Consider the following 21,112-nt stretch of genomic DNA (forward strand, 5'->3'; position numbering starts at 1 on the left):
AAACTGAAGGGAGGAATCTATAGCTCGTGGGCCAATTATGGGCCCCTGAGATTTAAGTTGAGCTAACGTAATCATATGACAGAGAAATGCTCTCAGTGGATGTTATATAATAGTTTTTTTTTGTTGGTTTAATACATTTGGTGTAATCCAAAAATAATAGAAATGTGCTTGGAGGAGTCACATTTTGGGGGGAAAACAAATACTGTGCACATTGCAGTGTGGTGTAACGACTGCAACACACACACACACACACGCGCACGCACACATACACACAAAATCAGAACGCCCCAAATAAAGCAGAGTCAGCATAAAAAAAAAAAAAAAAAAATCACTGAGTTGAGGAATGTTCGGATTGTGGTCCATTTACAGAGGTTACATTAAATTCCGTTTAAAGTTGAATAAAACCTGGATGGAAATACTTTCCTACACCTGCTGATCATATTTCAAAATATTCTTTTAATGGACAAAAAAAAAAAAAAATCACCAACCCTTGATTGAAATTCAGTCACTTTTTTGTTTAAGATTCGCACACACATACACACACACGCACACTGAAGACGTACAATCCTCACTGACCCAGTAAAAGAAGCTGTCCGCTCTCCATGGTGCTGAAGCCCGCTCGTCCCATCTTTCAGCAGGTTTCCCTCCACCACCAAAGCCGGCGGAGACGACAACCCGGAGCGACTTGCGAGTACCTGAGCTGAGCGGGAAAGAGAGGAAGAAGAGGCGGGGGGGGAGAGAGAGAGAGAGTGGAGGTGGGGGGAATCCCTCCCCTCAAATCCTCACAGCTGCACCCCTCCAAAATAAATGCATACAAAACATGGAAAAAAATGACATTTGATCCAATGCACTAAAGACGAAATGTGACAAAAAGTGAAGTCATCTGGTACGCGTCACTCCACATCCCCGCAGTGGCTCTCCACTGGGCTGCAGGTTGCGCTACCAGTGAGGTGTGACCATGAGAACGCCCCCACCCACCCCCCCCGCAAAGCTGCCCCCACCCCACCCTCCACCCGAGGCTGCCGAAGGGTCCGCCTTCACCTCTGCGCCTGCACAAAAGTGCACTGGAGCTTTGACGTTCGACTCGGAGCGAGTCAAGGAGACAAACGGCGATTTTGCAAGGCAAGTCTGGCGTCCCCACTTTGATGCGACTGAGCTGTTGTTCAAGGTGGTTTATGAGACAAAAGTGGTTTTCTTTTTGGGGTGGGGTTGTGATAGTGTCAGGCTGGGGCGAGAGGGGTAGGTGGCGCCAACCCCCCCCCCCCATTGACGTATACTGCGGATCCTCACAGGACCCAGGCACTTTTTCATCAGCACCCTGAGAGTACAACTGAATTATTCAGAAGGCTTTTGTTGGAATGTCGATTATTTTCCAAAGTTTTATTTTTGTATTTTTTGTGTAAAAAGTCTGCTTGGAAAATTCTATCGCCTATTTTTCCCCCACACTATTTATGACTGTGATTCTGGATGAATGTTTTTTTTTTTAAGCATATTCGGGAACTTATGTGATGTAAGCGGACACGCATTGAAAACAGTCAAAGTTGTCACCTTCGAGAATCTAGTGGTGGGCAAACTACGACCCGAGGGCCGGATTCGGCCCGTTGGTCTTTTTAATCGAAGATTTGTCCACAATTGAGGTTCGATGTGAATGATTGCTTTCATTTCATTTGGACTTGTAATGACAGGCATTTCAACGGGAGGTAGCGCAGTGACTTGAAATTGCAGAGCACAGGGAGGGGAGGGGGAGAGGGAGATGGGCGGGGGGTGGTTTATTTTGTCCAATTAAAAAAACATACTTTATACTTTTGGTGTTTATATTTTTCAGTTTTTAAAAAGGGCGTTTGTTAAAAAGCATCATTTTATTTTTCACTAATGAAGGGTTCGGGGAATGTGCATATGAACCACTGCTCTAGATGCTTGAAGCATAATTAATTCAAATGTTGAAATGGATTATTATAAAATTATTTTGTAGAATTGCAGATTTCTTGCTGTTACATAAGTGGACGTAAGTGGAAAAAAAAAAAAGGCAAGCAAAGCTGATGCTTTCAGGCCACCTGTTCCACTGCCATTTATTGGTACACATACTATAAAACAGTATTAAAGGAGTCGGGTAACAACCAAGTCATCTTCGCTTAAAGTTCAACAGTACACTACAAATACAAAAAAAAAAAAAAAAAAAAAAAAACAAGAGCACATACACACATTAGGGTTGGTTGGAGAGGTACAGTATAAAAAAAAGCCTCTAACAGACAATTCAACTACACATCATTTTTTTAATATGTTCATTTATTTATATATATATGTATCTCTGTATAAATAACTCTTGAATTTGGCATTGAGACTTGCTCAAATAAGTTAAAACAATCCTAGCAGACATTGAGTGGCACGTTTGTCAAGCCAAAGAATAAAAGCACTTTTTTTTTCTCGCCTTAGGGGGAGGTCATTCCTCTGCTCCGTACCAATTAGACGGAAAACAAAAATAAAAGAGAGAGAAAAAAAAAAGACTGATCGTCGTTCACCACATGTGACGACGTCACGATGATGTCATGAGGATTTGGGTGGCCATTTTTGTAGTTTCTTTCCCCCCCTACCGCCTCCGCTTGGCATTACAGCTGAAGTGAATCATTTCACATTATGGGTGGTCAAACTTTTGTCCTCTGTAGTAACGTTTAATTTTAAAAATGCACGTGTAGATTAGGTAAAAAAAAAAAGAAAAAAAAGAAAAAAGGGAAAAAACTGTTAAAATGTGTCTGTAAAAATTGTTTGGATCGGATGTAGGTTAAAAAGAAAAGTGTTTAAAAAATATATTTTCTTGTAATTGTTTTAATACTTTTACGTTTTCCAATTACAATGAACAAATTATCGAATGTGATGAAAACACAAATAAATAAATATCAATAAATACATTTCATTGAACAATATTTTTGAGGAAAAAGAAATGAACTAAACGAACGAACGCAAAACTCTTGATACTCAAATGTCAAAGCTGAAAAGAAAGAACAGACTTTGCCCACGCCTGTTTTACTTGTTAAAAACAACTTTGCAGAGGTGGAAAATCGCTAAAACATTTTCAAATGTAAATATTTCAGGCAACACAATTGGCTCTCTTTGGCAGTAAAATCATATTAATAAGAAAGGATTTTTTTGCCGAATGCTTCCATACAATTGAATTAAAAAATGCTCATGACAGAACCAGCCATTTCCAGACCCTTTTTAAAAAACCACAAACCTTGAAAAAAAAAAAAAAAAAGTACCTGGGACTGAATGTGGAGTCTGAAAAGACATAAATATGTCTTTGAGAGTGAGTAATGATAATTAATTGTCTGGAATTGATCTTGTGTTTGGGAGCATCGATTGGTGAAAAAAAACAAACAAACAAAAAAAAAACACTGACAAGTTTTCATTGAGGTGGAACATCACCACTGCGGATTTTTTTTTTTTTTTTTGGTCAGACCGTGCTACGTCAACAAAATATGATTAAAAAAAATTGCGTAAGAAATCAAGTGTGGTTGTACAAACAGTGCTACATTCCAATCATGTCACCTACAAACAAAGTGTTTATGTGCACAGTTTCAAAGCTAAATGGTGGGCTACAGTGTGTTTGTGTGTGTGTGTGTGGGGGGAGGGGGGGGGGTCAGACGCTCACACCAGTGTGGCAGGTCGGCGCTCCATCTCCTCCTCCAACTTGGCCATCTGCAGCATGTCCTTTGCCTTTCACAGCAGGCAAACAAAGCATCAAGAAAATATTCGAGGACGGCACGCACACAAATCCGTTCACGAAGCATTTAATGGATATGAAAAGTCGACGTCCACCTGTTCAAATGCCAGCTTTTTGTGTGATCAAAAGTGAGACCGGGATAAGTTACGTTCAATTCCCCCCCAGTTACCCCCTGCTGGGCCACTTGAACGAAAGCAGCTCTTTCGCCAGATGGCTGCTTTGCTTCGTTTCTTAAAGTCTTCAATTGGCAATAAAAACACCCCATGAGCACCTTGCAGTGAGCACGTGGCCGTGAAATACACGCGAAAACCTTTAAAACTACCGTTGGAAGCGAGCGGCCTTGAGGGCATTTTAAAGACTTAAAAAAAATAAATAAATAAGATGAAGAATGAAAGAAACAAAAGTGTGCCGTGGTAAAAAAAAAAAAAAAAACATGGAGGAGGTTCAAACCTTTTTGTTTGTTTGCATGGTGTGATGCCAAAAGCTGTGCCGGGAGAAGCAAATCATATTAAAAACAACCTAAAATGAACATATGCGTACGCATGGAGACACACGTGGAGGGATGGAGCTGAATGAGTAATAGAGGCGGGTCATTCATTTAGGGAGGTGTGCCTAATGAAATGTCTGGTGAATGTTTGTCATTTTTTATTTATTTATTTTTTTTGGAGGGGGGGGAAAAATGTGAGACGTCATGTTTTGTTGCACCTGCTCATTGAACTTGTCCAGTTTCTCCACCTGCTCTCTCTGGTTCTTTTCCAGCTGCTCCATTTCCTTCTGGTGCTTCATGGCCAACTAACGCGCACAAAAACGTACAGCGTTAACCTCTTTACGAGCACACACGCACACGTGCGTTTCCTTGTTGGCATACGCACCCTCTTCCTCTCATCCATGAACTTCTTGGTGTTGCTGCTGTTCAACTCTCGCACTCTCCTGCGCGTCACAAAACAAAATGGCGTCGGCGCACTTTAAAAATGGATGACACGCAGAGTGTTATTTACGAGTCGGGTTGCGCGACGGGGACTGAATGTCGCACAGTAAACAGTACGTCCTTGGACACAGAGTCGGCGGACCCTGAGAAGATGCGGGCGATCCGACACGCATGACAATATCCAACACTCCATCGTGTTTTTTGTGTGTGTGTGTGTGTTGCACCTTTCCCTCTCCGCTTTGTTTTTGATGCTTTTGTCCTGGCTGATGGCTTTGCTGTTCTCCATGGACATCTTAGCCTGGTTGGCTCGCATCTCTTTGCTCTGCCTGCGTGACGACAACAAACGGGGAAAAATGACTCCGAACTGGAGGGTCATACGCAGCACAGACACACAAGAGTGGATTTTAAAGCGCGCCTCACCGCTCGTGTATGAGTTTGAGCTGTCCGGTCTGCTGCTCCTGCACGCTACTCAGCAGCTTCTTGAGGTGCTCGCACTGCTGCGCGACGTGCGCGTCCTTCATCTCCTGCTCTTCGCTGCCGTGGCCGCTGATCAGCTCCGACCATTCCTTGGTGTGTTGCGCCGTCACGTCCTTCACCTACCGCGCATACGCAACGGTTCAGGACCGCGACGGGGGCCAAAAGGCGGACGTTTGGGGGTGAAGGTTTGCACCTTGGCTTTGTGATCGGTGACCAGCGTTTGGATCTTGCCTTCGGTTTCCTTCTTCAGTTCATGGCAATTGTTTTCCCTGATGAACGACGCAACGCGCGTGGGTCACCATAGTGGCTGAGCGATTCATGAGGTACACCTGTGCACTTTCGTCAATGAAGACGACGACTCACTTTTGATCGATGCGGTCAGAGAAATGTGACGGAAATGCAGACTTTCAAATTAGTCGGCACAATCAATTAGTGTCAGGAAAAAAATAGTTTTCTCCTCGTGAGGTTTGGTTAAAAAAACAAAAAAACAAATCAATTCGTTGATGTCTTTCAAATTACACTGACTATCATTAGCATCGACCGTTTGGGGAAATCGGAGCAAAACAATAATTTGGAATGCAGCGTAGGTCTCCGTTTTCTCTTTGTTGTGTGTGTTAAAAAAAATAATAAATAATAATAAAAAATCGCTGGGAGCGCAGCAGCTGTTTTACCCTCGTTTTTTGATGGCTTTCTCCAGCAATTTCTCCAGCGTGCTCTTCTCCTTGTCGTGCGTTGACGCCATCTTGTCCACCTGCGTGCCGTGGGATTTCTGCGTCACGTTTTGATCCTGTAAAGATCCATAAAAAAAAAAAAAAAAAAAACAAAAAAAAACACACATTCAGTTGCGATCGAAGGAGAAAGCATTGGAGGACTGCGTCACTCACCTTCAAGTGCTTCTTTTTTAAGGCGCTGAGCTCCTTTTGTTGCTTTTTTATGAGTTTAATATACGTCTGCCGCGGAAGAGACGCACATGACTTCACTAATCACGTGAAAAAAAAAAAAAAATACAAAAAGGCTTCTTTAAACGTACCTTCATTTGCTTCAAGTCGTCAATGCTGACATTAGGTACAAGCGCGTTACCTGCAACAGTGCGGGACAACATAAAATGACGCCATGCGTGTTTTCAAAGAATGCACGTGTGTGTATGTGTAAGGCCCACGGACCCTTCTTGATCTCCGCCGTGTTATTCTGGGCAGCGTTGGAGGTCTGAGCGAGCTCCGAGCTGCTCTGCGGCGTCACGCTGGCCTTCACCGTATCCCCTTTGCCCTTTCCCTTTTTGTCATTCTTGGAACTTCCGCTCGGGACGTCGGCGATGTCGTTCTGAAAACGGGACGCGCGTGCAAGAGTTCGTTTTCACGACGGCGGGCGGCGTATCGTTGATTCCGTGCGTGAAGGTACCGTGTCAATGCCGAGGGCTTTCATCTGGTCGGCTCTTTTCTCCGCGATGGTCAGAAACTTCTTCGGGTCGGACAGAGCGTCGACGATAGCTGCAAAATGGGATTGAAATACGTAAAGGCTCAACAGATCACCTCCGCCGAGGCAAACATGTTTTGTCATCCCGGCTCACAACTTGAATTGACTTTTTTGAATCCAAAGGAAAATGCATAAAATATTACAGGCCCCCTCCCACCCCCAAAAAAAGGAAAAATAATGTGGATAAAGCTGTACTACATAAAATACACGGGAATTGGATACATCTTTTAGTTTATTTTATCTTCTATGATGCTGGAGCTGTTGTGAAAGTGCTAAATAAATAAGTTGTTCTATCGTGTGTATCCCGATAGAGAGAAGCATTGAAGTTTAATGAACATAAAGGTGTAATAGAGGGCAGGAAACTATAATATAAAACTAAAATGATTTTAACTGTGTCAAACTGTAATGGAACTATCCAAAAAAATATATATATATATATAAAAAGCAACCCTTCCCTTTATGATCCACTACAAGTGTGGGTGAAAACACAATAAGGGTTTGGCAGAAGTACAAAAAGAAAAGCAATCACTAAACAATTACGCACAAAGTGATTCGAGCATCACAGCCCCCCCCCCCAGAAGGAGGAGGCGTGATGGAGCGCGGTCATTTTCCCTGCTCCCCAACCCTTTGGCTTCCTTTAATGACAACTGCAAATGTCTTCTCATTTGCATGTTTAAAGCCTTTGTGGCACACAACGTTCCCCCCGATGGCTTCTTATAAACCGAGCGGCGTGAAATCAACCTGCTGTATTTTTGTTTGACTCACCCCCGAAGCCGTCGGGCACGTAGGTTTTGAGGATGATCTGGCAGAAGATGGTGGGCAGCGAGAGGGGCTTGTTGCCTTCGTTCCGCAGCGAGATGTGACGGTAGCCGGCCTGCAGGCCGTCCAGCGGCAGGATGCGCTGGCCGATCAACTTGTTGTTGTCGTCGTACACGGCCAGGCGCAGCACCGCCAGATCCGGCAAGATCACCTGCGAGGGAATGCGACAAGTCACCGAAAGGGCATTTTGCATTTTCCATGGCTTCTTTATCGGTGTATTTTTCCAGATGAAGAGGATGTTGTGATGCTAACCATAAAACGGCAAAAAAAAAAAAAAAAAGCTACTGACATTCAATTCGAGCCATGCGGCGAGTCAGCGCTGCTCACGGCATGAGTAATTGTTTTATATCCGTCGTGCACTTTTTTTTTTTTTTTTTAAATACGGACCTAATTCATCCTGCCCCACAAAAAATGCGAATGAATTGATAAAAGCCACCCGACATATATTTCTTGTGTTCCACCCGAAGCAAGCATGATCATCTGCAATAGCGAATCCTCACTCGAGATGAATGAAGGGATACCAAGCGGGGCGTGGCGCCGCCCCGCCTGCTTTGTGACTCATCCTGCGAGTCACGTACGCACGCCGGCGGAGCTTTTTCCAAGGCGTTTGCCGCTTCCCGCTGGCCGCGTGCCTGCACGTGACAAAAGGAATCTTGCCGGCAGCCTGCGACGCCCCTCGCTGATGGTGCTGAATGTGTGTGCGTGTGTACAGTAATTTGGCGTGCGTGCATGTGTGTGTGTGTGTGTAGTTTTGCATGGGGCTGTGATTGATGGTGTGAAATAAAGGGGAGCTGGAGTCACAGTCACGGCTGAGGGACTTCTCATTGTGCTGAGAGTAGCAATATTTCTCTCCGACGCTCTCACACTCACTCGCACATTTGCACGCCCGCATGTTCACGGCAACCTGTCACTGCCCTGCAGTGTCAACTATGCATTCATGATGTTTTTCATATATAATAAATAGCGCTGTCAGTTTAACACGTTATTATCGGCGTTAATTTGACAATTTTAACTCTATTAATTTTTTTTTAATCGCGAAATTAATGCGGCGCCACGTCACGGATGTTACGTTGCTCTAAAATAATAAAATGTGCTCCAAGTTTGAATAACTGCTCCAAGTGAAAAATGTTCATGTAAAATTGAAAGTCGAAATTGTTGTTTCAGTAAATATTTGCATTTTGCGCAAAGAAAACTGATCGACGAGTCCATGTTGATGACAGCATTAAAATGGGAAAAATAGGAGAAAAAGAAATCAAACGAAATTTAGAATAGATAAAAATCTGCGATTAATTACGGGTAATTCTGAGTTAACTATGAAATTATACATTTGATCGCGATTAAACATTTTAATCGTTTGACAGCACTAATAATAAATTATTAGACGATTTTCATGAGCATACGCCTGGTCGATAACGGGTGACGTTTCTTTTTTCTATGCACCGTAGAGGGAAAATCAATCAGGCGTACCTTTCGAAAAACAAACGGTTCCTCGTTGTAGGCGGGATTGAGCCCGTTGTTCATCACCATGCGGGTGCGAAACTCTTTGCGTATGGTGTCGGTCGGCAGACCGTACATGTCCACCTCCACGTATGTGCCGATCTTCTTATCTGACAGGAACTGGCCCGAGAACACCTGCATTGGGAAGGGCAAAGGAGTGTCCCATGTCGGCTACACTGGCATCGATTTTTGTACACATTAAGAAGAAGGAGCATAAATTATTTAGCTTTGTTCGGGTACATTTTTGATGCGAGCTCTTTCTTTGAATCTCATTTGAGGATGCCTAATGTTGTGACCCGTGAGTGTATACGTTGGAACGATGCAAAAAGCCACACACGAGATCACGTTTGCTGGCTCACCTGTACACTGCACGTGGCGGCGATGACGCCATCTACCGGCGTCTCTGAGAAGGGATCAAACATCCGGTCTGACCGCCGCATGAAGTCGGGCTTCAGCAGGTACCTGATGCGCACAAGAATGGGGACAAAGAAAATCGGTGAAATCCTATTTTTCACTTTCACTGGATGTCTTTCTAATAGATCCCAAGGGGAGACTGTCGTGTGGCCCCGTGTCCCATTAGGCATAACGGCTGTTTGGCAAAAGCCCCACGACCTCCTTGTATATGACACATATTACATTTCCAGCATTAGCGGTGAAGTCTGAGTCCTCGGGGTGAGTGGGGGCGGTGGTTCAGAGGAGGGGATAGACAGATGACATCTCCCAAAACCCACTTACAGGCCCCGGGGAGCACGAGGCGGTGGCTCCAGTCGCCAACGGCAACCGCTAATGAGATGTGACAAGCTTTAAGTGATGAGCGAGAGAGAGAGAGGAAGGAGATGCTCTCACCCGCAGGAGCCGTTGTACTCAAACTTTCCCTGGTTCAGCTGCATGGCCAGATCTGAGGAGGAGGAGGAGGAGGGAAAACACACAGAAAAATCAAAAGCATAGCAACGGCTTACAGTGCTCATCCTCTCGTGCCAATGCCTCTGGCCTCGCACATGGCCAGCTGCGGGAGACGCCATATGTTCAATGGTCCTTTAGCCTCGGGCGGCGGGGCAACAGCTGCTTTACAACAGGCTGGCGCCCGCGATAAGGGCGTGCGGCGAAGTGCAGTGTGGCAAAAGAGAGACCGCCGCTCGTCTTTTCTGTCCATTTTTGAAAGCGCTTTGCTCATTTGCGTTGCCAGGTACGGACAAAAATATGTCAAACTCGAGGCACGGGGGCCCAGATCTGGCCCGCCACATCATTCTATGTGGCCCTCCAAAGCAAATTCATGTTTCACGCTAAGTAACAAATATGCAAATTGTCTTCACTTTTAAAAACATTGATATATTGCAAGCATTTCTTTGTTTCCAGACCCTTTAAAAAAAAAATGTAGCATTAGATCAAACCGTTTACTGACCAAGGCATATAACATTTTCCATGCTCATTACTTCCAATGGAATAAATTGTTCAAAAAAAAAAAAAACCCGAAAAAATGTTAAAGTGAGTGTGCACACATCTTCACACGCACGCATCACAGCACAGTTGCGGCCTTTTGGACTCTTTGAAACATTTTGTCCATTCCGTGTCTTTAATCAAGAGAGCGTGTATATATAGAACCTGTGTTTCTGTGTGTGTGTGTGTGTGTGTGTGTGTGTGTGTGTGTGTGTGTGTGTGTGTGTGTGTGAGGTCGACGGGGGCCCGGCGTGGCGTGATGCGGTACCTGGGGTCTGAAAGTTGAGCGAGACCATCTGGCAGCCGGCGTTCCAGAAGATCTGAGGCATGTAATTACTGGAGTCCACTCGGCCCCCTTTGGGGTAGATACGGCTCATCTGACGCTTGTTGTAGCTGTGCTCGGGCTCAGGAACATTCCGACAAAGACGCAGCGTGTATGTGCATGGGTGCGTGTACATGTGTGTGCGCACGGGCGCGTGTGTGCATCGCAGAACTATTTTTAGTGTGAACAGCTTGGGTCAAGCTGTCCCTTTGGAGGAAGACGGCGTCGTGCGGCAATATGGGAGGCCAAGCAAACAAAGTTTACATTTTATCCAACAGCAAAAAGCATCACAAAAACCGACGGATTGTTTGAGGATCCAAATTCACTTAATTTGTCCCCAAATTATAATTTACTGACAACACATAATGTACCTTTGCTCATCTAATTCTATGCTTGTGACATAGAGCAGAACAAAGAAATGCTCTTTCACGAGATGGCAGATACAACTTTTGTATCCATACGCTGCCACTCATCCAATGAAATAATAGTTAACTCACAAATGGATGTGAATGCAAAGCTAAGCGGACAAGCATTCTTTCCTTTTTTTTTGGGGGGGGGGGTCTATGTAAAGTTTGGGAAACACTGTCCCAGAATCCAAAGGATACTTGACAAATTCGATGGCGTTGGTCTTCAAGTAGCCGAGGCCCACCGACTCGTTGAAAGACGACATGTTGTGGTGGATGTTTTTCTCTAAAGAGCAAAGTCACAAGGTCAATGGCAGTTTTCAAAAGAACAACTCATATTGAAACAAACATTGTGGTTGCCCGATACAGCCGCGCGAATCCACTTCATGACAATTTCACATTTTTATTCTCCTCTACACATCTAATAGAAGTCCACTTGAATATAAAAAAAAAAAAATATCTGCCATCAAACATTCTTTCATCCAAAGAAAACAAGCATGGTCCATTTTAAGAGATAAACACAAACTCACCCTCAGCGACATCAAAACTCTGGAATTTGACGGGCTGCGCGTAGTTGACCATGGCAGAGAGGTACGGGTGGATGTTTGTGGTGGCGCCCACGTATGTGTACTGTGCGATCAGAGCCTCCTCCAAATCCTCGGAGCCTTCGCCGCCCTGATTAAAAAAAAACACAAACCGGATCAGGCCCATGTGCTGCCGGTCCAGATGTGGGGGATGCCAAACACGAACCTTCTTGTTGTTGTCCGGGTCAGATGCTTCAGAGATATCTGTCGTGTCGGCGACTTCTGTAGCTTCGGAGATCTCGGTCGTCTCGTCTTCAGGTACCTGGACCACAATGGGACGGTATGAAGCAACATAGTGGTGGAGGTCGTCTCGTAAAAGTGCATTCGTCTCACCTTTTTGATACTGTTGCTGCGCTCCTCGGCTTTCTTGGCGCTCACGGCGTTAGGTTGAGAGTCACTGTTGGCCTCTTTGTCACTGGCCGCCTCCGAAAGGCTGCTCGGTGCCTCTGAGGTCACGTCCTTATCTTCAGGCTCCTTTTCTCCTGCGCAGATTGTCATCATATGTTGGGTGCGGACGGACAAAAGCGGCAACTCGAGCGACAATCATTTCTCATTTTGCGGCCATATTGTCATTAGAGCGCCCTCTGCTGTCGAATGAAATTGACATTGAAGTGCAACCGTTTTCCACGTCGTCCTCGTTCTCCTCTCCCATGATGATGGCTGTGGTGTTGGTCTCTCCCGCCTCCATGTGCTTCTTGAAGGCCTCCAGTTGCTCTGGATGACACGCAACAAAACTCGTTAAAACCACCGAATGGCTCGGGAATGAAGATGAAGACACATTAGACAGGCGGTGTACTTACTCTGCTCCACTTCCGGTTTCAAGCGTTTGTTTTTGATGAGGATTTTTCGTTTGAGGTCATTGGGCGAGGGTAAAGGACGGCCGGATTCGATCTGCAAAAAAGGAACGGTCATACTGTGGAATTGGAGCGAGTAGCTGAAGTGTTTCGGGAGGAAGGAGACGTTACCGGAAAGTTGTCCAGCGGCAGCCTCTGGAGAAAGTCACCAAAGATTTCCTCGCAATACTTAGCCATTTTGTACTGTTGCGGTTTACTGGACACACACATACGCAGATGTGCTACACACACAAAAAAAAGCCTCGAGGCTGTAATTTTCTGAGAAAGGTGCATCGACAAAGTATTGAGCAAAGGCCGTGAACCGTGTGTGTGACACATAGTGACAATTGTACGCCACGTCAAAACACGTCATCGCAACAGTGCAAAATACCTGCAGTGGTTCTCAAAGGATAAAATAACAGGAAACTCGGAGGTGACAAAAGCTGTGTCCTTGATGGCTTGGATGACATCCTGCGTGGAATCACGGCAGATGTAGTAACCAATATTTTCCACAAGAGGGTGCCACCACCCCATGCAAAAGTGTTCCCGAAAACCGTTCACCTTGAACAGGATGTCGGTGCACATGGCCTTGCCGTGAGTGATGATGGGCTCCTGGTCCTCTCCTTTGCCATCCCAGCAATCCAGCTCAACACATCTGAAGCCCACAATCAACACCTGCATACCGAGTCTCTCATGTGGATTCACGTGCTGAATAAACTACCTGCATCCTGAGAGCAGGGCCTGGCGATACATCTCCACTGACGACTTGCCGCCAAACTGTCGGCCTGTCAGGTAGGAGTTGTGGGACGAGCTGATAAAGTAGTGGGCCAGTGGCTGGTCCATGTCCTGGTACAGCTCCAGGCGGTCCAGGAACACCGGCGCGTTCTCGTCCGACATCAGGTAGCGGCAGAAACCGTCGCTGGACATGCGGCCTGGACAGGATTGAAATGGATGAGATTTCATAAATTGATTGATTAGTACAAATGTCATGTTACATTATTAAGTTGCTTGTGCAGTAATGGGAATCATTTCTCACTGTTGTGGTGTACCACTACACAATCAGCGACGACAATAAAATATACTTTAAAAAAAAATTAAACGTCTTAATTTGAATAGAAATTTTGATTTAAAAAATGACTTTTTTTCAACTAATTGTCTGTCTGCGCCGTTCTTGCCAACAATGTGGCACAACTAGTTGTAGTTTCTTTTAAGCACTGACAGATGGCAGCAGAGGCCCACAGAACTCTTGCTTCCGGTTTCATCCCTCCTCCTCCTCTCTCACCTTTCTTCTTTAGCTCTTCGTCCCGTTCATATTTCTCAATGATCTGCGTGGCTCTCTTGGGATCGTAGAAGGGGAAGAGGATCTCGTTGAGCCGGGGGTCCCGCTGGTTCTGGGGAGCAAGCGTCAAAATGAGAAAAGGAAACGCTTAAAAAAAAAAGTTGCACGTCAGGGATGATAACTTAAACGTGACGCCAAATCACAAATAGATGCTCTCTTGGATCATGTGGGATGCAGTGGCCACAGAAACACAACACAGCCAGCGGGAAGCAACAGGATGGAAACGTCTACCCTCCCGTTGCCGTGGCAACACCCATCAGACACTGGCTTAGGCTGAAGCAGGAGGGAGTGGGGACGGTGAGGGGCTGGGAGGGTGTGAGGGGGCTGAGGGATGGCATGCTGAGTTGGCGTTGAAAGAAGTCGCCCTTGGAATTGAAATAGTCTCCTTAATGGAGTCCTACTGGAGACACTGAGGGTGGTGAAGGCAAGGCAAACACACGGGCGCTCACACAAACGAGCCAACTCTCTCAGATAGACACACCCACGCGGAGAGAGAAAAATAAACAAATAAAGCGCTTACTTCATTGAGAAAGCTGACTAACTGGTCTACTGTTAAATAATCACTTTTGCTCCCATTGCTGCAAAGGAATCGATTAGAAAAGAGAAAACAAAAAAAAAATGTTAGGCCTCTGGAAATGGTCAGTCGTTCACGCAGCAGGCAGTCCATTCACATGATTCGGAACAACAAGCTCTTAAGTTTTTTTTTTTTTTTGTGGGGACTAAGCGTCCCCGGTGAAAATTTCGTTAGGTCGAAGATCATTAAATGCTTTGAGAACTGGAGAAGTGGGTTAGAGGCTTTCGTTAGTGCGGCAGGCACAGCGACAATGTTTGTCACAAATTATTCGCGAGAGGATGCAGCAGTCGGCGGGTAAGCTAACGGCGATTCTCGTTTGGCGAAGCTAACGTGAATCCGACGCGGCGCAAGGGCACTACGTCTTGTGTTCATTTTCAAGATTAAAAAAATGAGTTACACTGGAACCTCTGAAGTCAACTTGTCAAAGAGAAAATAAAATGCCCGTTGAGATTTGTCCACAACAATTTCCAAGTACACAAAGTGCAGTCCAACGTCTTAAAAAGAAGGAAGACGGATTCGCACATCTTTTTGAAGAGGTCCTCTAAATCCGTGCGAGGGCAGATCTTCTGCGTGAGCGCGTAGAAAATGTCAAAGGTGAACACCGAGGGTTCGATCTCGTCATTCTGTGGGCGAAATGAAAAAAAAAAAATTTCGTCATCCATTCAAGCATCAGCTGCATGTTGCCGCATGAGAGAGCCCACCTTGCCGCTGGGAAGGCCCAAATCTTTCAGAGCCTGGAAGATGCCCTTCTCCGTCTTGCCTGACGCAAACGTCCGTGTAATCCTTGAGTTGGAGGGGAAAAAAAAAAGAGTGAGTGGCATAAAAATGAGTCCCGGCCTCAGTGCCAATTGGCTCTTACCCTCTCACGGGAATCTTGCCGTTAACGTTGGTCAGGACGCACATTTTCATCCAGCTGAGACAAGGGCACACAGACGTTTGACACGTTTAGTCGATGACCTGCACGCCGGTCGGCTGCCGGTTACACTCACTGCTTCTTTAGGCAAGTCATCGGACACACGTTGTTGGCCTTGAAGTTGTGAATCACCGACCTCAACCCCTCCGTCCATTTCTGGACAAACAAACAGGAGCGAGCAGCATATTAGGAAAGTCGCGTCGGCAAAACAAAGTAGGCTTACATCGGGCATGACAGCAAGCAGAATATCATGCTAACCCCATAGACACCAATCTCAGAGCGGAACCGATCTCTCGAGCCACACCAGACGATGCTACAGGCAAGTTTGAACCTTCCAATAAAATTCATTAAAGTTATGATAAGATGTCACACTTTATGAATTGGAGATGTACGGAAGTTGAGTGGGGGATACCTGCTGTGCCTACAGCTCTCTACCGCATGCCTGACATCAAGATCAAGCCATTAAGCAAGATGACACTAGCTCTTTATGGTGTGTGTGCACACACGCGCGCATGTGTGTTGATGTAAATAACTCTATCACGTCTTGAGGTCTGCTACGTGCATGCCGGAAGGTGCTGATGGTGTCTCGGTGAGTGTGTGTGTGAAAGAGGAAACCTGTGGGCAAACACGGTGCGAGCGTGCATGTGTGTGTGTTGATGAATAAATATCGGGTCACCCCGTGGCGGCAAACACTGCAGAGGGTAAACATCCTTGATAAAACCACACACGGCCTCTTTTACGGCTGGAATGGACCGTTTCTAGGTAATTATTACTTTTGTGACTTTTCAAGATTAAAAAAAAAACAAACTGTTTTATTCAAATGACAACACTGTGGATGATTTTAGGAATTAACATCAATTGTGATGTCAAATTTGCTCGCTTGGCTGAGAATTCTTGCCATCGTCGCGATGCTCAAATCAACTTTTGTCTGTTTGCAGGTTGCGTGAGATATAGCAGCAAGCGGCTGTCTTGAATACGGAAGCAAAATTCTGCGTTTTTTTTAAAGCGAGTTTAGCTGCCTTATCAACTATTTGCATGTTGCAAAGTTGTTTTTATTCTTACCGAGTTCAGTGAGAAATAGCGGCAAGCAACACATTCTTGAAAACAAGCTTGGTTCTGTAACAAACTCACCCTGGCCGTGTCTGGGTTCTCCGCCACCATGAACATGAAGCTGAGGTTAACCAAGTCGGCGCCGCTGCAAATGCAGATGATGCAGCCCTCCAAGTCCGCCTCCGTCTTGCCCATGGCCTCGAACGACGACAGGATCTTTGGGTCCTGGCATGGAGAGAAGAACCATTTCGTATGTAAGATGGTATCAAAATCAGCGGAAATCGAATTTTTCTTTTTTCATTTCTAAAAAACTGACTCAGTATAGCAACAAGGTATTTGTACTTTACTTCCCACCACTGCACAACACACCCAATCACGTGCTCTATATGAAATTGTGTTCAAGTGTACGTGCGTGTGTGTGTGTGTGTTTAGGGTGAAAGCGAGGCACCTAGCAACAGGCAGAGCGAGGCCAGCATATTTGCAAACTAAGTGCCATTCGTCTCCCGCGTGGCTCATTGCATTATGTGTGCTTGTGTAAGTAATAACGTTAGCCTCGCAGGAGAAGCCCTCTCATCGCCACTGTGTGTGTGTGTGTGTGTGTGTGTGTGTGTGTGTGTGTGTGTGTGTGTGTGTGTGTGAGAGCGAGCCTCACACAGCACAGCAACAAGAGGAGCCAATATCTGGCCACAGCATCTTGATAGGTGGCCTTACATGCACGCACGCACGCATGCATGCATGCACCCCCCCCCCCTCTTGTATACACTTTAGGATCCTTTAGAATGGTGCAAATGATTCAATTTCCCTCAACAATGTCAGCACACCTGTGTCGTGCAGGTGGGCAACTTGATGGCTTGCTTCTTAATTCTACGTTATGGGGGGCATACACGCACACACACACTGTTATTGATATTTAATATGTACACCACACATTTATCTCTCCTTTAGTTTGTCCTACATTTGCACCTCTATCTTCCTCCATGTCATCAAAAATAAAGAAAGCAAGCTGGCTTCCAACATGACAAATTGCCAGACTATTACGAGTGGATGTCTATTTCGACCTAGTTCTCATATCGTGGCATAATGAATTCTGTGAGAGGAACAGTGTCTTCTCAGCGTCCGCTTTTGACCCGAACGTGCAAACTCCTTAACCCGGTGCATCAAAAATAAAAGCGCAGCTCTCGACATAAAAGAATAATATCCGTGTTCGGCTTTTTCGTCACTGTGGGAGGGGCTTTGGTGGCGTGCGCGCTTTTTCTCACCCTGGGGACGGCGCCGACACGGATACTGTTGATGAGGGAGCACTCCAGCACCTGGCCCTCCTGCGGGGAAGACGAGGAAGTGGCGAGGAAAGGTAATGACAATTAATGAGCAAGGAACCAGACATGTGTTTGTCTTAAATATTCATCCGACAGGAGCGATGTGACTGAGGGTCACGTTAACCCGAGCGCAGCTGACACCTCCAGCAAAAAGAGACTCTTATCAAGGCTACATAAAAGCTTCATTTGTGGATTTTACGTAGATGCTCGCCAGAGTTAGTACCTTTCCTTCGCTTTTCCAGGTGATAAAGAAGCCATACTCGTCCACTTTAACCTGACAATTGGGTTCAAAGATGTACGGGTCCTGAACAGAGGCAAAATAGTTCGTTCATCAATCCATCAGTGTTTAGGTTGAGTGTGTATATGTTCTCTCCCAATCGTGTAGATAGATGTTCACCTATTGTGGGTGGGCCTGGAACACAACTGTCAAAAAGTATATAAACAGGTTGCTGACGGGCTCACACATAATAACAAACGTTAACTCTCTAAAGCATCAGTCACTCAGCGGGGTGTGTCGCTTGTGGGAGAAAAGAAAAAAAAAATCCATGCTGTTTAGCATATTTGCTTGAGCGTGTGTGCGCGCGTGGGGGTGGAATTGGCGAACGCTATTTAAAATCAAGACAAGACTATCGCCTGCAGGCTTTCTAGTTTCCGAAATGCCGACTGTTTATTCACTCCAATTCACACGTAAAAATACAGACAAGGGACTTCCGGCTTGTCAGCGAGATGTCAGGTTCACCTTTGCTCTGAACATGAAATTGATGTGCAAGATAAAACAATACTCCAGAAATTGCACAGGCAAAATACCCGTGGAAAACCGCAAATTTTCTTTTTTTTTTTTTGTACCTCATCAAACCTGTCGAAGGGGGCGCCCTCCTGCATGAACTCGGGCACGTGCTTCTGCCAGTTGAACTCGTACGACTTTGTCATGGCTGCTCACCTGACCTGCGACACAGGGGAGTCACACAAGTCGGACAATTAGTTGAATATATGCAAAATACAGTCGGCGAAGGACACAGAAACATCATTTCACTTCTTTTTTTGGTCAACTGTAGCGGGCCTCAAGGGGTGGGAAAACCGAATATTAGAGAACTAAACGTTGTCTCATAAACTGTGACTCCAGTCTTGATCGCGCTGACAGCTCTCGTTTATCTTCATTCCCCGGCTTTTATCGTTTAAAAAAAAAAAAAAAACTCTCCTTGACACATTGCTTTTCTGCACTGCTTCTACACTCGGAAGACTTTTAACGATCTGTCTGCCTAACCTTGTTAATGCCCCTTTTCCCATTCCAGCCTGACGCAATATCGCAGCTCTCGCTGTGAAATGCGGCGCGATTAACAGCGTGGAACATTTATTGACTCGATTTGAGCGGTGTATATCTTTATTTTTATGACTATTTCAAAATGGAGACACTCTTGCAGGGGGGGGGTCTTTGGCTCCCGCGGTCAACCATGAAAAATCCCTACTCAATACCGAATAGATGGTGTGCAGAGAGGTTTCATGCTAAAAACCAAACATTTTGCTCCTGGGGATGATGATGGGTGAGATAGCAAGTAAAACCATACAAATCCTTTGCTGTTTTTTTTTTACTATATCTTTGTTTACAGAAATAGCTGTACTTCTACTCGAATACAGACTGTACGTTTGCCACCTTTGGAGACGGTTACGACAGAAGGAAGAAACATGGGCAAACCCAGGGAGAGAGAGAGAGGTTAGTAAGAAGGGCACACGCGGGGAAAATGAGCACAGACAAGTGACAAGAGGGACAAGAGGCGAGATGCCACAAAAAAAAAAGTGGCTGGCGATCAGTCGGGGGTGAGACGGGTGAGGCAAACCGCTGCATGTGACAGAGAGTGGAAAGAGGCCAATGGGGTTTGCTCTTCATGTGGGCGATGAACACTGGCATGCCAAGAGCAGATGAAGCATCTTTTGATGTCAAGATACGACTGTTAACTCATTCCCTGCCTTGGACCTTTTTCTGTTGGCCACCTGGAAGACAACCATTTCACCGACCATTGACGTCTAATATTTTGTCGTTTGTAAACCATGGTAATGACGAACAGAAGTCGTTGCATCGCTTTGGATTTGAGATCAACAACGCCTTAATTCGAATGCGACATGAAAAACAAGCCCATTTCGCACCGGATTGAAAGCCTGTTTACCAACTCGTATTTCCTTCCCGTTTGCTTGTTTTGCATCACGGCTCCACAGCGCGCTTGGCAAGTTCATCGCGCCCGTCAACGGCAAAATAGATCAAAATGGGCCGAGTCCATCTAACCCGGCGCTCGACCATCTGTGGCATCCTACCAGGAGACCGTGAGAACAGATGAACGAGGTGTGTCGGGAGGGGGGGGGATGAAAACATAGATGCTCACTTCCTCTGCTGATTAAAGACCAAGACCGGACAGGGAGTCAGTACTGGAACCCAGAAAAACAACTTTATGTCAGTGCACTTGGCCAAAAGCATGGATTAGCATAAAATGATGAAAAATGAAAGTGCTCCGATAGTATATTTTTGGACTTTTTGGGTTATAAGCCTTAACAGTCAGGTTCGAGGACTGGTACAACCATTAGCTCGACAAGGTCCATTATTCAACACCTTAATGGATAGAAATTTGAATTTGTTTCTTTTTTTTTTTAATCGCATGTATACTATGTGATCATTTAATCATTCAAAAAAACCCCACAATATATATAACAATATATTTATGAACAGGGGAAAGCCCTCAAAATGGCATTTTATTCCGTAGTAAATCCAGTTGTGTTTTACACAGCGAGAGGAAGTATCCCGCAATTGAACAGATGGTCTTTAACATCTGATTAAATCTGTCGAATAATCCCAAATCAGATTGTAGATGGATCCTAATTTAGTCTAATTGGGTTGCGCCGTCCTGTCGGGGGGGTACTAGGCTAGATCTCCACAGAATGCGTTAGGTAATATTTTCCCTGAGAGATGACGCAAGTCCAAGAACAGCTTTGGGTTGCGGTCGTACCGCGCAGGTGAGAGACTGAGGCGGGAGCGAGTAAGGTCCGAGCACCCCCTGTCCAAAACCCTGACAAGGAGATAATTACAAAAGATAGAGAACACCCAGCGGTCCCACACCTCATAAAACAAAATGAGGCTACATCCGTCAGGCAGTGTAAAGGTTGAGAGAGGACGGGTTCAATTCACGTTAGGTGCTCAGGACACACACACACAGGGATAAAACAAGCGCACGTATGCTCAATGTCAACAGTACAGAGCGAGCTGCTAATGGCCACGTAAACCACCTCACACCTGTGTCGTGCAGGTGGGCAACTTGATGGCTTGCTTCTTAATTCTACGTTATGGGGGGCATACACGCACACACACACTGTTATTGATATTTAATATGTACACCACACATTTATCTCTCCTTTAGTTTGTCCTACATTTGCACCTCTATCTT

General features: G+C 45.4%; 2 protein-coding genes across 7 annotated transcripts in view; both read right to left on the reverse strand.

The window, feature by feature from the left end:
* lamp5 (lysosomal associated membrane protein family member 5) overlaps nt 1–728 on the reverse strand; it is a 3,175-nt gene extending 2,447 nt beyond the window's left edge. Inside the window, exon 1 of the mRNA XM_019856457.1 lies at nt 577–728. Coding sequence (XP_019712016.1) covers nt 577–628 — 52 coding nt within the window. The 5' untranslated portion in view covers nt 629–728. The remainder of the gene's footprint in view (nt 1–576) is intronic.
* Nucleotides 729–2,040: 1,312 nt separating this feature from the next.
* plcb4b (phospholipase C, beta 4b) overlaps nt 2,041–21,112 on the reverse strand; it is a 37,245-nt gene continuing 18,173 nt past the window's right edge. For 2 of the 6 annotated variants that reach the window (XM_019856482.1, XM_019856483.1), the window contains 34 exons: nt 16,450–16,593; nt 15,395–15,474; nt 15,265–15,318; nt 15,107–15,188; nt 14,928–15,028; nt 14,352–14,409; nt 13,775–13,883; nt 13,214–13,424; nt 13,054–13,147; nt 12,884–12,963; nt 12,625–12,709; nt 12,460–12,550; nt 12,278–12,373; nt 11,993–12,141; nt 11,826–11,921; nt 11,606–11,750; nt 11,277–11,361; nt 10,618–10,742; nt 9,759–9,810; nt 9,272–9,374; nt 8,883–9,047; nt 7,362–7,566; nt 6,522–6,610; nt 6,287–6,443; nt 6,154–6,203; nt 6,008–6,073; nt 5,795–5,910; nt 5,317–5,392; nt 5,067–5,242; nt 4,871–4,972; nt 4,591–4,648; nt 4,424–4,510; nt 4,169–4,202; nt 2,041–3,711 (listed from right to left, as the gene is read on the reverse strand). In XM_019856482.1, the coding sequence (XP_019712041.1) occupies nt 3,635–3,711; nt 4,169–4,202; nt 4,424–4,510; nt 4,591–4,648; nt 4,871–4,972; nt 5,067–5,242; nt 5,317–5,392; nt 5,795–5,910; nt 6,008–6,073; nt 6,154–6,203; nt 6,287–6,443; nt 6,522–6,610; nt 7,362–7,566; nt 8,883–9,047; nt 9,272–9,374; nt 9,759–9,810; nt 10,618–10,742; nt 11,277–11,361; nt 11,606–11,750; nt 11,826–11,921; nt 11,993–12,141; nt 12,278–12,373; nt 12,460–12,550; nt 12,625–12,709; nt 12,884–12,963; nt 13,054–13,147; nt 13,214–13,424; nt 13,775–13,883; nt 14,352–14,409; nt 14,928–15,028; nt 15,107–15,188; nt 15,265–15,318; nt 15,395–15,474; nt 16,450–16,593 (3,498 nt within the window). In that variant the 3' untranslated portion in view covers nt 2,041–3,634. Of the gene's footprint in view, nt 3,712–4,168; nt 4,203–4,423; nt 4,511–4,590; nt 4,649–4,870; nt 4,973–5,066; nt 5,243–5,316; nt 5,431–5,794; nt 5,911–6,007; nt 6,074–6,153; nt 6,204–6,286; nt 6,444–6,521; nt 6,611–7,361; nt 7,567–8,882; nt 9,048–9,271; nt 9,375–9,758; nt 9,811–10,617; nt 10,743–11,276; nt 11,362–11,605; nt 11,751–11,825; nt 11,922–11,992; nt 12,142–12,277; nt 12,374–12,459; nt 12,551–12,624; nt 12,710–12,883; nt 12,964–13,053; nt 13,148–13,213; nt 13,425–13,774; nt 13,884–14,351; nt 14,410–14,927; nt 15,029–15,106; nt 15,189–15,264; nt 15,319–15,394; nt 15,475–16,449; nt 16,594–17,627; nt 17,688–17,907; nt 17,989–18,530; nt 18,630–21,112 lie in introns of those variants that run through there. The other 4 variants (XM_019856484.1, XM_019856486.1, XM_019856485.1 and 1 more) reach the window with 4 other exon arrangements.

The sequence above is a fragment of the Hippocampus comes genome, unplaced genomic scaffold (assembly GCF_001891065.2).
Source record: "Hippocampus comes isolate QL1 unplaced genomic scaffold, H_comes_QL1_v1.1 scaffold526, whole genome shotgun sequence".
Classification (NCBI taxonomy): Eukaryota; Metazoa; Chordata; class Actinopteri; order Syngnathiformes; family Syngnathidae; genus Hippocampus; species Hippocampus comes.